At 42.9% G+C, this 12,223-nt stretch overlaps 1 protein-coding gene across 1 annotated transcript in view; it reads left to right on the top strand.

Annotated features, from left to right (window-relative positions):
• The window catches only part of FASN (fatty acid synthase), a 49,434-nt gene that overhangs the window by 16,125 nt on the left and 21,086 nt on the right, over positions 1–12,223 (top strand). Inside the window, exons 11-23 of the mRNA XM_026071115.1 lie at positions 113–302; positions 1,385–1,479; positions 1,901–2,035; positions 2,345–2,548; positions 5,233–5,348; positions 5,813–5,988; positions 6,318–6,509; positions 6,779–6,859; positions 6,954–7,139; positions 7,456–7,635; positions 7,862–8,065; positions 9,582–9,892; positions 10,043–10,432. Coding sequence (XP_025926900.1) covers positions 113–302; positions 1,385–1,479; positions 1,901–2,035; positions 2,345–2,548; positions 5,233–5,348; positions 5,813–5,988; positions 6,318–6,509; positions 6,779–6,859; positions 6,954–7,139; positions 7,456–7,635; positions 7,862–8,065; positions 9,582–9,892; positions 10,043–10,432 — 2,460 coding nt within the window. The remainder of the gene's footprint in view (positions 1–112; positions 303–1,384; positions 1,480–1,900; positions 2,036–2,344; positions 2,549–5,232; positions 5,349–5,812; positions 5,989–6,317; positions 6,510–6,778; positions 6,860–6,953; positions 7,140–7,455; positions 7,636–7,861; positions 8,066–9,581; positions 9,893–10,042; positions 10,433–12,223) is intronic.

Genomic DNA, 12,223 nt, shown 5'->3' with positions numbered 1-12,223 from the left:
TGTACAGAAAAGCCATTTTGTAATATACTTCCTGCTGTGTAACATACCCTTTGTTGAGGTATGATGCCTGCTTAGTCTGGTGTGGAATCACTAATCCTACTTTTCCCTGCAGATTGCCCAGATTGACATGCTGACGGCTGCAGGTCTGCAACCTGATGGGATTTTGGGCCACTCAGTGGGAGAACTAGCTTGTGGCTATGCAGATAATTCCTTAAGTCATGAAGAAGCCATTCTTGCCGCTTATTGGCGAGGGCGATGTGTTAAAGAGGCCAAATTACCCCCAGGAGGAATGGCTGCTGTCGGTAGGTAGCTAAAAGTAGATTCTTACCAAATGAGTGATAGAGGAAAGTACATCTGTTCCTTGTTGTATAGTATTAGGATAAAATCGGGCTCTGAAATGTGTTGGCGGAGACAACCAGGTCTATACAGTTTTAGCTACTGCTGCCTCTTGTCCTTTTCTTTCCTGATGTAGAATGGGATATAAAATACTGAAATTAATATAATGGTAGTAACCTCCGACCTGGAATACAGTAGAATTTTGGTCATCCATCCAAAACTAAGTGGAAATGGAGAGGTTTATTGGCAGGTGACAAATGACAGAAGTCTGATAATCTGCTTGAAAAGAGATGAAAATCTAAGGCGCTGGGGTTTTTGTCTCTTGATTTAAAGAGACAAAAAGGGAGATTTCTGACGTACAGAAGAATGAGGCATGAAACCAGTAAGACACTTTTCTGTATTGAACAAATGGCTTGTAGAATTTACTGCCATTATAACTTGAGGTTGAGAACCTGATGATAGGACTGGCTCTTGTGTACTAACACTTAGGAAGAAGCTCCCCTTAGACAAGCTTTGTTCAGTGTTTCCGTGTCTCTGAGAAAAGTAAAGGATGTAGTTTTGGCCACTATTTGGTGAAGTTTTGAGCTATAAACCCAGCAGTTTGTCTTGTCTGGCTTTATGATGTCTCATATGTTTTTGAATAAAGTGGTTATTTGCTGCACGTTTTTTTTTCTGCTTCTTATTGTTGGCACAGTGGTCATTAAAAACTCTGAAACACTTCTTTTCAGAGAAAAGCTGTTGCAGGTCTAATGCGGTAGGTTTGATGACTAGATCACTTGTTATAATCTTCTTATTTTAACTAATGCTCCAAAGGGCTATCTAATTAGGCTTTCTTTTGTTTGATATTAAATACATGACGCTTACCATAGAATTTATCTCAGACTGCTGCATATGTTTTTCCATAATCTGATACTGAGTTCAAGTTTTTTCAGTTACTTATATCCATGTAATAGATGGCCAGATTCTGTGTGTGTGATTGCCTCCCTTCATGAGGCTCACAGCTCACTGCTAGAAAGACTTGTGTTGTCCAGAGATCTTCCTTCTACAGGTCTGACATGGGAGGAATGTAAGCATCGCTGTCCTCCAAATGTGGTACCGGCCTGTCACAATTCTGAAGATACTGTCACTGTTTCGGGGCCTCTGGTGAGCAAGAAACTAATTTGGTACACACCAGAGCTGTGATTGGGACTTGGGAAGTTCCTGTTTGGAGAAAATGTGAAGCCAAGTTAGGGCTCAGCTTCTTGCAAAGGGAAGCTGGAGTGAAGTGGTGGAAGGGGACACGGTGCTTTTTATGAACTTAAACACTCAAATGTCCTGTGAAAGAAAGTGGTGTTAGTGCCCTAGTGAGCTAGTAATTACAGATCTCTCATGCTGAATAATGTTACAGCCATGGGCATAATGAGAGATGGATGATAAGACTCAGAAGGACAATAACTGCATCACAGGGTATGGCTCCCTCTAAGTGTCAAGTGATGGCGCGTATGGGGGGAGTACAGCAATTCATCCAGATCCCCAAATATGTTGCAGGCTTTTATGTTTAATGCACTTCTATTCCTCTTCTTAGGACTCTGTGAATGAATTTGTAGCCAAACTGAAAAAGGATGGTGTGTTCGCAAAGGAGGTGCGCAGTGCTGGGGTTGCATTTCATTCCTATTACATGGCATCTATTGCACCAGTGCTGCTCAGTGCCCTGAAAAAGGTAATATTGCTCAATTATTGCTCACTTGGCTTATTCTGGAACAGCTGTGGTTTGAGTATAGGTGGTGTTAAGCTTAAGGGGACTCCTTTTTTTTAGGAGGGAAGGAAATCTTTTGAAGAGTGTGTAGACCTCTGTGATACCTACGGTTAAACATGCTGTGGCCTCAAGCAGAAGGATGTCCTGAGTAATCAAGCTGAGAAAAATGGCCCATAAAGGGAGGAGATGGAGGGGTGGGCTTGCTTTTCCTGTCTTATTGTCATCTATAACCTGTAACTTTTCCTCATCTTCCTCTATCTTATCTGTCTGTAGGTCATTCCACACCCTAAACCTCGTTCAGCACGGTGGATCAGTACATCTATCCCCGAATCTCAGTGGCAGAGTGATCTGGCTAGGAATTCCTCTGCAGAGTATCACGTGAACAACCTGGTGAATCCAGTGCTGTTCCATGAAGGTCTGAAGCATGTTCCAGAGAATGCTGTTGTAGTGGAGATTGCTCCACATGCTCTCTTACAGGTATYGTATTCAATTATGTCAGTAGGCTACTATATTGGTATGCTACTGTAGGAAGGAGACTGAGAGTCTGAGAACTGAGGAATACTGCTTTTCTAGTTCTGAAAATACTTTCTCCCTCCAGTGCTTTCAAGTCTCTCCCACATTTAGGATTACAAAAAAAAAAAGAGAGAGAGAGGCATGTCCCAACACATTACCACTTCCCCACCCACACATTCACATAGTTGCCTTTATTCATTGCCATGCATTTCAGATAGCTGATAGTCAGCTCACTGAACTGTGCAATGAGTAGGAAAAGCCCTTAGTCATTTGGATCAAATAGTGTGTGTGCAAAGAAYGCAGCAGGGAGGAAGAATGTGAAGCCTTAATAGCTTGGGCTGTAATGTTGTCAGTCCTCGCCAAACTGAAAGGGTCAGGCCTAGATCCTTATTTTGATAGGAGAGCCTCTTTCTCGTCCATCCCCCAGCCCTCAATAGTTATTTGGATGCAGTGGGGATAAATGACATTGTCGGGGCGGGGTGGAGCAAGAATAACAGGCCTTCTCTATGAAAATGTTTTATCACCATCTGTGCCTTGAATTTAGTGGAGGGGTGGTTTTTGTTCACACTTTTTTCCCCTTCCCTCCTCTCCCCTTTCCTCTCCGCTAGTTCAATCAGTACTGATCTCTTTTACTTCATTTGAAAAGTTTCATCATCAAACTTGCACAGCCATAGCAGCTCAGTGAGAAAGGAAACATAATGCTACACTAATGTAACTAATTAAAAGAATACAATATGCAGTGTTGTATCTCTTAAAAATATTCAGTCACTCTATATCATATAAATCTTCAAGGAAGGAAGATTCGAGTCCCTGCTCCCAAATAAAAATAACTTACACTAGTACTAAGATGTATGGTTTTTAGCCATGCTCCATTAAGTTTGAGGACATTTGGAGTATGTGGTGTCCATTCCTCCATTTCTTCCTCTCTGCCTCAATAAGAGCTGAAAATGAACAGCATTTCTAATTAATTTTTAGAAGCTGTGAGAATGTCCAAGTGTTAATCCACTAAAGCATTAATCCACTAAAGTTGTGGGTGTTTTTGTTTGTGTTGTTTTTTTGTTTTTTTCCTTAGAAAACTTTGGCCTAAATGATCAAGGTAAAAAAGCTAGGCTGTGCCTTTGGACTCGGGGGGGTGGGGGGTGGGGGCGGCATGTTTGTGGGGTGGGGGGAATGTTTGGGGAAGTAGGTCCTCTCCCTCACATTTTCCCCCATCTTCCAGGAAATCTGATTATCAGCTTATCATTGTGCTGAAGCAAAGTCTTGCTCCGCTTATCAGCAACATTATTTGAGAAGATACTAATTAAGTTGACTATAGCTAAAAGCAAACTTGTATGGCAACAGGTGCTCTGATCAGCTTCGCAAATGCTTCGGCATCTATAACATCAGCTGTTCACAAAATGTCTTGTACACTTCACCTTTTTCAGAATGCCACTAAAAATGTTTTCTTTTTCTAAACTATGGTTAGAGGTGTATTTTGGGGAACTTCCTGAGACTTAGATGATATTGGAAGGATCTGCCTTCGTTGTCTGAGAAGCCTAACTGGGGAAGTGGATTACAACTCTTGGACAACTGTGTTTAGCCACCTTGTGTAGGGCAATACTTAGGTCCTGACTGCCAGTCACTACGTAGCATGCGTGCTGTGAAGCCTACTTCTTGAATACAAGTGTATAAATAGTCAGTACCTTTTTCCAATTTTGTCCCCTTTTGAGGCTGTAAAGTGGATGAAAGTCTCCCTGCAGTCCACAAGGATGTGCTTTCCCCACAGGATCAATGCCATGGATCTTGTGCTTGTCCCTGAAAAAGCTCAAGGGCTGGTTCTTTTTGTTTGCTATGTGGCATTCTAGAGGTGAAAAGTGTAAGCAGAATCATAGTTATTTGGGAATCAAATTTCAGGGTTGTATAATGCTTCTGAGTTCCAGTCCAGTATATATTTATTATGTCATGTTGGGCTTATGTGTACTTTGAAAGTGACTTCCAGACAGACAGAGTAAGGCAGAATCAGAGCAGAGCACTTTAGACAGATTTCCCCACCTCCCCCCAGTGGAAAAGATTTTTTTGGTGCTTCATGTTGGAATCATCATACAATTCTGGACTCTAATGCAAACAATTAAGGATTTTATCAACTGGGTTTGAGGGTGTCCTGGCTTTTCTCTCCCTCTTCCTTCTCCCATTTAAAGATGCAGCACCAAATTAAAGAGCAGATGTCCAGGGCAAGGTTTTTGGTCTAATARCTATTGTTTGGAAAATGCTGTGGGATGCTTCAGACTGAAAAGGGCTGATCCTGGGAGCAAGGACCTAAGCTCTGTGTGTGTCTGTGTGAGTGGGAGACTCGAGAGGATGTTCTTGCAGTTCTTGAAGTGCAGCTTTTGACTCTACTTAACAGTCTGCTTGGGAAAGGGAGGTTTGTGATTTGGCAGAATTTTATGAATATTACGTAGGTTCTGCCTTACAAGAAATGCAGCTTCTTTGGTGGCTGGGAGGTGGCTATTCTGCTACTCTTTCTCTTCCTGCTTAAAATGGTGTACATTCTAGCACCTAGCACAGAGCTCTTGGCACAGAAGCGGTTTGAGATCTGTAGAGAAATAAATTCAGGGACAAAGAAGAAAGTGATGCCTTCCAGCAGTGATTTCTGAACTCTACTTGACCAGGCTATCTTGAGGAGAACTTTGAAACCAACTTGCACCATTCTACCTTTGATGAAGAGAGACCACAAAAATAACCTGGAGTTCTTCCTAACACAGACTGGAAAGATTCATTTGACTGGGTAAGGAGACTAAGGGAGAAGGGTGAGTGGATTATCAGTTGGGAGAGAATTCGGATCTCTTTCCTAGCATGCTTGTCTTCACAAGAATTGAGATACTGCTTTAACAAATGTGAAAAAGGATGGGATTTACATCTTTGCTTTATATAGTTATGCCACTTAGGAAAAATTGCCTTGGGTTACAAACTGCTTGGGCTGGGAAGGTGCCTTTCAAAGGGAAGGAGCCCCATTCCAGAGGCCTAGGAACCTGGACTAGCTCATGGAAATAAACTTTGAATCTCATGGATTGTTAGGATTACAAATTTGGCTGTGGTGTTCCTGGGCTCCATGTCTGACACTTCTCCAGGTGTCCCATGAACTATTACTGTCTGACTTCTTAAGTACTATGGTCAACTTTTTTTTTTTTTCCCCTCTCTCTCTTCCTCCCCGCCCCCCCCCCCCAACTTGATCCTTTTTTGTCTTCCTAGGATAAATGTTCTTGGAAATAACTTGTTCCCACTTGTGGAATACCCTGTCCCAGTGGGAACCCCCCTTATTTCTCCGTATATAAAATGGGACCACAACCAGGACTGGGATGTTCCAAAAGCTGAAGACTTTCCAGCAGGTTCCAAAGGCTCTACATCAGCTTCAGTCTACAATATTGGTGTGTGTGCCTGTCCCTTCCCCCTCCCCTCTCTTTACCTTTACATTTTTTTGTAACACTATGGAAAAAGAAACTCAAAGGAGCATCCTTGAAGCAGTCTTCTGAAGCTTGAGACATTTTCTCTAGAAGGTTGGGTCTGCTCTTGAAGTGGCATGAAGGAACATGACCTGAGCAGATAATTGCCTTGGTTCAGACTGACAGCAGTTTTAAGAGCTGCATGTTGCCAGGCAGGATGGTTGGGGAAACTGCTAGAACCTCTTATAGACATTGAAAGGGAAAGACCTCTTCATTAGGGAATTTTTATTACTCTACTCTTTATTCTTTGACAGATGTGAGTCCTGACTCTCCTGACCACTACTTGGTTGGTCACTGCATTGATGGCAGAGTCCTGTACCCAGCAACTGGGTATCTAGTGCTGGCTTGGCGAACTCTGGCACGGTCTCTTGGTATGGGCATGGAGCAAACGGCTGTTATGTTTGAAGAAGTCACAATTCATCAGGCAACTATCCTTCCCAGAAAGGGTGAGTGAGAGGTGCTGAAACAACTTCAAAGCTCTGATGAAGGGAGTGGGGGGAAAGAGAAACAAGGGGAAAGTGAGAGAGACCATAAAAGAAAGAATATAAGGAAGAGTACAACATAACTGAATTAAGAGGTCAATTCATATGGTCAGGTAGCATGTATTATGGTCATCTCTATTCCATGTTGTGCAGTGCAAGTCTGGAGATGATGTGAGAGAAACTGGAGGCAGTGAATGGCCTCTCAGACCTCTCTTCTACAATATTTCTTGCAGGATCAACACAGCTGGAAGTGAGACTCATGCCTGCTTCCCACTGCTTTGAAGTGTCAGGGAATGGGAATCTGGCTGTGAGTGGTAAGCGAGTAAAGTGTCTGTGCGTGCCCTAGCCTACCCAAGTTCATTATTTACTGACACTGACAATTACTATTCTTTCCACTGTGCCCATCAGGGAAGATTTCCCTCCTAGAAAACACTGCTCAGAATAACTTTCATAACCAGCTGGTTGACCTTCAGACTCAAGTAGACATGAGCTCAAAGTCTGGCCTCTCCAAAGAAGACATTTACCAAGAGCTGCATCTGCGTGGATATAATTATGGACCAACTTTCCAGGGCCTTCTGGAATGTAACAGTGAAGGTGAATTTACTTCCTGTAGAAGAATGATGAACATGGTTGTCATTGTGATGATTATGTGATCTTTTAATTGAATTTGTATTAATGGCCAAGCTGTCTGTGCTTCATGGGGTGGTGTTGTACTTTTGGTACAATAATGGAGAATGACTATGTGTCTTGACAGTGCAGTGGGAAAGCTGTTATTTCCCATGTAGAGTTGATAATTGGATTTTACAGGGGAAGTTGGGTGCTGCAGACTTTGCAGTTGACAAGTAGTGACTCTTTACATCTGCTGACTGACAAAATCCCAGTGAGACTTTCCCTGCCTTTTCCTTTTCAGCAAACACAGGGAAGGTTCTGTGGAATGGGAACTGGGTGACCTTCCTAGACACTCTGCTGCACATGATAATTTTAGCTGAGACTGGGCGCAGTCTGCGCTTACCTACCAGGATTCGATCGGTGTGCATTGACCCAGTGCTGCATCAAGAGCAGGTGTGTCAATATCAGGACGATATAAAAGGTAATATGTCTTTCACACTTGGGCTTCTAATAGTTTCACTGAGTGCTGTATGTGAGAATGTTTGACTTACAAAAAAGTAGGGTGGACTTTGGGGGACCCTCTTAGTCTCCAAGATTTTCTGCAGCTCCCTCTGTAACATGGGCTCATAAAGCACTGTTCAGCTAATTGACCTTGAATACAATACTTCTAGCGTTTGATACAAACCCATTTGTTTCTTGTCTTGCAGCTTTTGATGTCATTGTTGACCGCTACCTTGATAGCCTCAAAGCAGGAGGTGTTCAGATCAATGGTCTCCATGCTTCTGTGGCACCACGACGACAACAGGAACGAGTCCCTCCCACCCTGGAAAAATTCTGCTTTTTGCCCTATTCTGAGAGCAACTGTTTGTCTTCTAGCACCCAGCTTCATGCCCATCTGGAGCACTGCAAAGGTAGAGTGGGGTTGGCTTGTTCCTGCACTAGTGGAATCTTTCAGCCTGTCAGAAATGTTTGAGAGAAACAGTTCTGGCTAGCTCAGTCCTTACTGCATTCAAGAAATAAAGTGCTGGTATCTGTACAAGACCTTAGCAGGAGTCCTTTTTCTTTAGAGCTTGCTATAAGCTAAAAGCTAGGTCTGCCTGAGGTGCTTCTAGAATGTGGGTAGGAGTAAAACTGGGGGGTGTCTGGGGGACACATCTGCCCTTCTATATCAGTGAGTGTTTCAGATGACAGAACTGTCCCTGCAAGCAGAGAGACACAAATCAACTTCTTCAAGGAGAAATACAGCCCAGTTACTTCAAACACTGATAGGAAAGCCTACTTTGTCCCCAAGTCTATGACTTGGTTGTTTTGTTTCTCCCTGTGAACTGCCACAATGGACCAGTTCACAAAGAATCACAGAATGTTTGAGGTTGGAAGGGACCTCTGGAGATCATCTGTTTCAACCCCCTACCTGCTCAAGCAGGGTGAGCTAGAGCAGGCTGCCCAGGACCGTGTCCAGTCAGGTTTTGAATATCTCCAAGGATGGAGACCCCGCAACCTCTCCGGGCAACCTGGTCGCTCACATGTTTTTTCCCATTTGGTTATGGGTACAAGAGCATATCCAGGGAGGAAAAGTGGTTTAGTGAGACACAGGAAGCTTGTGTTTGCCACAAGAACAAATAGAAGGCGTTTAGTCTTGCAAAACCAGTAACCTAGTACAGGGCTCTTTGGATGGGGAGGCATTCACTATGCACAGCTCATTTCTCCTAAGTGTTCTTTCATCAGTGGGAAATAAATTGCTATTTTTAAAAAGTTCTTTGACTTTAGCAATGAATTTTGCCATGTCTAGAGATGGCATTTTTGGCTTTCTAGGCTGATAGAGTGACTTCACACACATCTTTCAATTTGGTAAAAGAATTTAACTCCCCCCTCTCCCCCCCCCAGTAATGTCTGGATACTGTCTACCAAGTTTTTACATATGTTTTAGTGGGATTTTATTTTTCTCTGTTCTGTTGCTGATGTCAGCCTAGACAGGCTATTTTCCACCCAGCTACAGAGCAAAAGCATGTGGTGTGGTGTGATGGGTGGGTGGGTGTTTTGTTTTTTAATACAGAGAAACTATGCTTTCCCACTACCACCTCCCTAAAGCTCTCATCATCCAGAGGTTTTCGGTTAGTTGCCCTCTTTCCATCAGAGCCTTGCCATGGGATAGGTTTGGTATGTTAGATTGCCTTGCTACACAGTCTGTTCTTCAAGCCTGCTTGTTTTGGGGCTGCAACTGCTGCATAAAATGTCAATTAGGAGAATGTACAGAAGCATGTACTATATCTTTGTGGCTAGACTAATGTTATAGGATGCCATAATTTGTGGTGCTGGTCAGCTGATACAGCAAATGGAAAAACTTGAGGGAGGAGATACTCTCCTCCATAAAAGGAAAAGAGACAACATTTGAGAATCTCACTCTTCACTTCTCTTTTTATTCTGTAGATCTGATCCAGAACTTACAGGCAAAGGTGGCAGTACATGGGATCAAATTAGCCATTCCTGGACTAGAAACTGTAGGGGCTGCTGCAGAGTCCTCACCCATACAGAAGGGCCTTCAGCATATCCTTGCTGAAATCTGCCACCTGGAACTGAATGGAAACCTCCATTCTGAGCTGGAACAGATCGTGACTCAAGAGAAAATGCACCTCCGGGATGACCCTCTTCTCAATGGCTTGCTGGATTCTTCAGAGCTGAAGGCTTGCTTGGATGTGGCACTGGAGAACATGACCAGTCACAGGATGAAGATAGTGGAGGTTAGCTGGAAGCCCAGAATGGGGCCATAGAGAGTGTTTCCGACCTTCCAGTAACCTGATCACATTCTTCTATTGTTCCAGTTATAATTCTGGATATTATTCATGTTTCAGCTTGGTTTTCCTTCCCCCTCCCCGCTTCTTTTCTCACAGGCTCTTGCAGGAAGTGGACATCTCTTCTCTCGTGTTACAAATATTCTGAATACTCAGCCCCTGTTGCAGGTGGACTACATTGCCACTGACCGTAACCTGGAAACTATTTCAGCTAATGAAACACAGCTACAAGATGCTGGAGTTTCCATTAGCCAGTGGGATCCATCTAGTCCTCCCTCTGGAAATCTGACCAATGCTGACCTGTTGGTATACAACTGTTCAACAAATGTTCTGGGGAACACCACTGAAATTCTCTCTAATTTGGCAGCTGCAGTGAAAGAAGGAGGGTTTGTTTTGCTACACACCCTCCTTAAAGGAGAAACTCTTGGAGAAATTGTCAGTTTCCTTACAAGTCCAGACCTACAGCAGAGACGCAGCTTCCTGGCTCAGGTAAACATTCTGGAAGGACAGATACTTTCTCAGCAGTTAGTCTGGAGTTAGTATGTTGCTCGCAGACTCTTCTCTGACAAAGGTCGAGTCAATGTTGCTTTCCATTGAGTCCCTCTGCAGGAATGTGAAAGAACCACTACTTTTTCAGAAGAGAGGAATTGGAAATTTCTGCTTATTAGGTTGGGAGAGCAAATTCTGTGAGTTCAGTCAGGAATGCCTCTCCTAGTGACAATAAATCATCTTCAGTGCATTTATATGTCTATATAATTCATATGAAAACACTAACTGGGACAACTCATAGCTGAAATAATGTGCTGCATTATTTGAGGGGGTGCAGTTTTTTACTGTAGGATCCTAAAATGCTTCAGTATCAGAATCTCTTCCTTGTACTGGGGGTGAAACTTTATAAACTGATTAAGCTCTTCCAACGTTGAACTGCTCCCACAAAAGGAAGGCTTTTCTTCTGTACTTTTCTTCTCCCTCCCCACTTTATTTGATCCCACAATGAGGTATGGCAAAGTAAATTGTCAAATATGAGGGGGAGGGTGGTTTGTGGGTGGGTTGGTTTTTTTTTTTCTTTTTTTAAGCTTATAGCTGTAAACAAATACATCATGCAGATAAAGCAATGCCAGTGCCAGCACAAGAGAGAGAGTGTGAGTGAGTGGCCAGGGAAAGAGTAGGAACTGGTACCTCACCTTCTCTTGGCAGCTAGCTGTTAAGCTAAGCAGTAACATGAAACTGCCCCTCAACAGAACATAAGCAGTCTTCCTGAGCTGAGTGGCTATAGGCACTAAACCATTGTTTTAGAACAGGAAGAGAGTAGCACTTCCAATAGCTTAACTTTTTTTTGTTTATATTTCTGGAGTGTGGTAGTTGGATTAGGAATTTTCCACAAAAATGGATTCAGACATTCACTGTCTGCAAAGAGTTTTAAGGAGATTTGAGAAGGAAGGGCGAGTTATTTGGCTTTGCGTCTTACCCAGTGCAGAAGGGATTTAAGAAAAAAATTTTTTGAAATGCTACTGAAGCTGATACTATCTTAAAACCTAGATCTCTCATAAGAGTCAGTATCTTGATATTAGCAAATCTCTTGGATAGAATGCGTGTGTTGCGTGCACCTTCTCTAAAGAAAATAGTACTTTGCAGAAGAGAGTGGGTAGGACTTAGTCCAATTCTTACTTTCCTTAGTCCTTGATATAAGTGTCACTTGACAATATAAGGCACCACACAATCAAAACTGCCCACTGTTTTGTGCCTGATGTAGGAAAACCAAATGTATGCTTTCTTTGTTTTGCTCAGGTAGTAGAGCCTCAATGTCTCTGGATGTGCACATTTTCATTCTCTTGTTTTATGAAATGTTATTTCTATGTAACTTAAGTGCAGGTACTTCTTCCCTGCTAGCTTTTTTCAGACAGAAGTGGGGTTTCTTGTTTCCTCTGTCCTACTTTACTTTTCTATTGCAGATAGAGATTACATGACATAGACTAGTAATATCTAAACTCAGCATTTCCACTGCCGTTATGTGTGTTGGTATTCATGTGCTCTCCCCCCCCCCCCCCCCAAAAAAAAATCCCTGGAGGTGTGGCTTATTCAGAGTGCTGGAATTAAATTTTTAGACAGTCAAATCCTACATGGGATTTAATGGCATGGTCATTACAGAATCACAGAATCACTGAGGTTGGAAGGGACCTCTGGAGATCATCTAGTCCAACCCCCCTGCTCAAGCAGGGTCACCTAGAGCACATTGCACAGGATTGCATCCAGGCGCATTTTGAATATCTCCAGAGAAGG

This window comes from Apteryx rowi, unplaced genomic scaffold (assembly GCF_003343035.1).
Source record: "Apteryx rowi isolate R43461 unplaced genomic scaffold, aptRow1 scaffold_1073, whole genome shotgun sequence".
Lineage (NCBI taxonomy): Eukaryota > Metazoa > Chordata > Aves > Apterygiformes > Apterygidae > Apteryx > Apteryx rowi.
The sequence above is the reverse complement of the archived record's forward strand: the minus strand, read 5'-3'. Positions and strand labels throughout refer to the sequence as shown.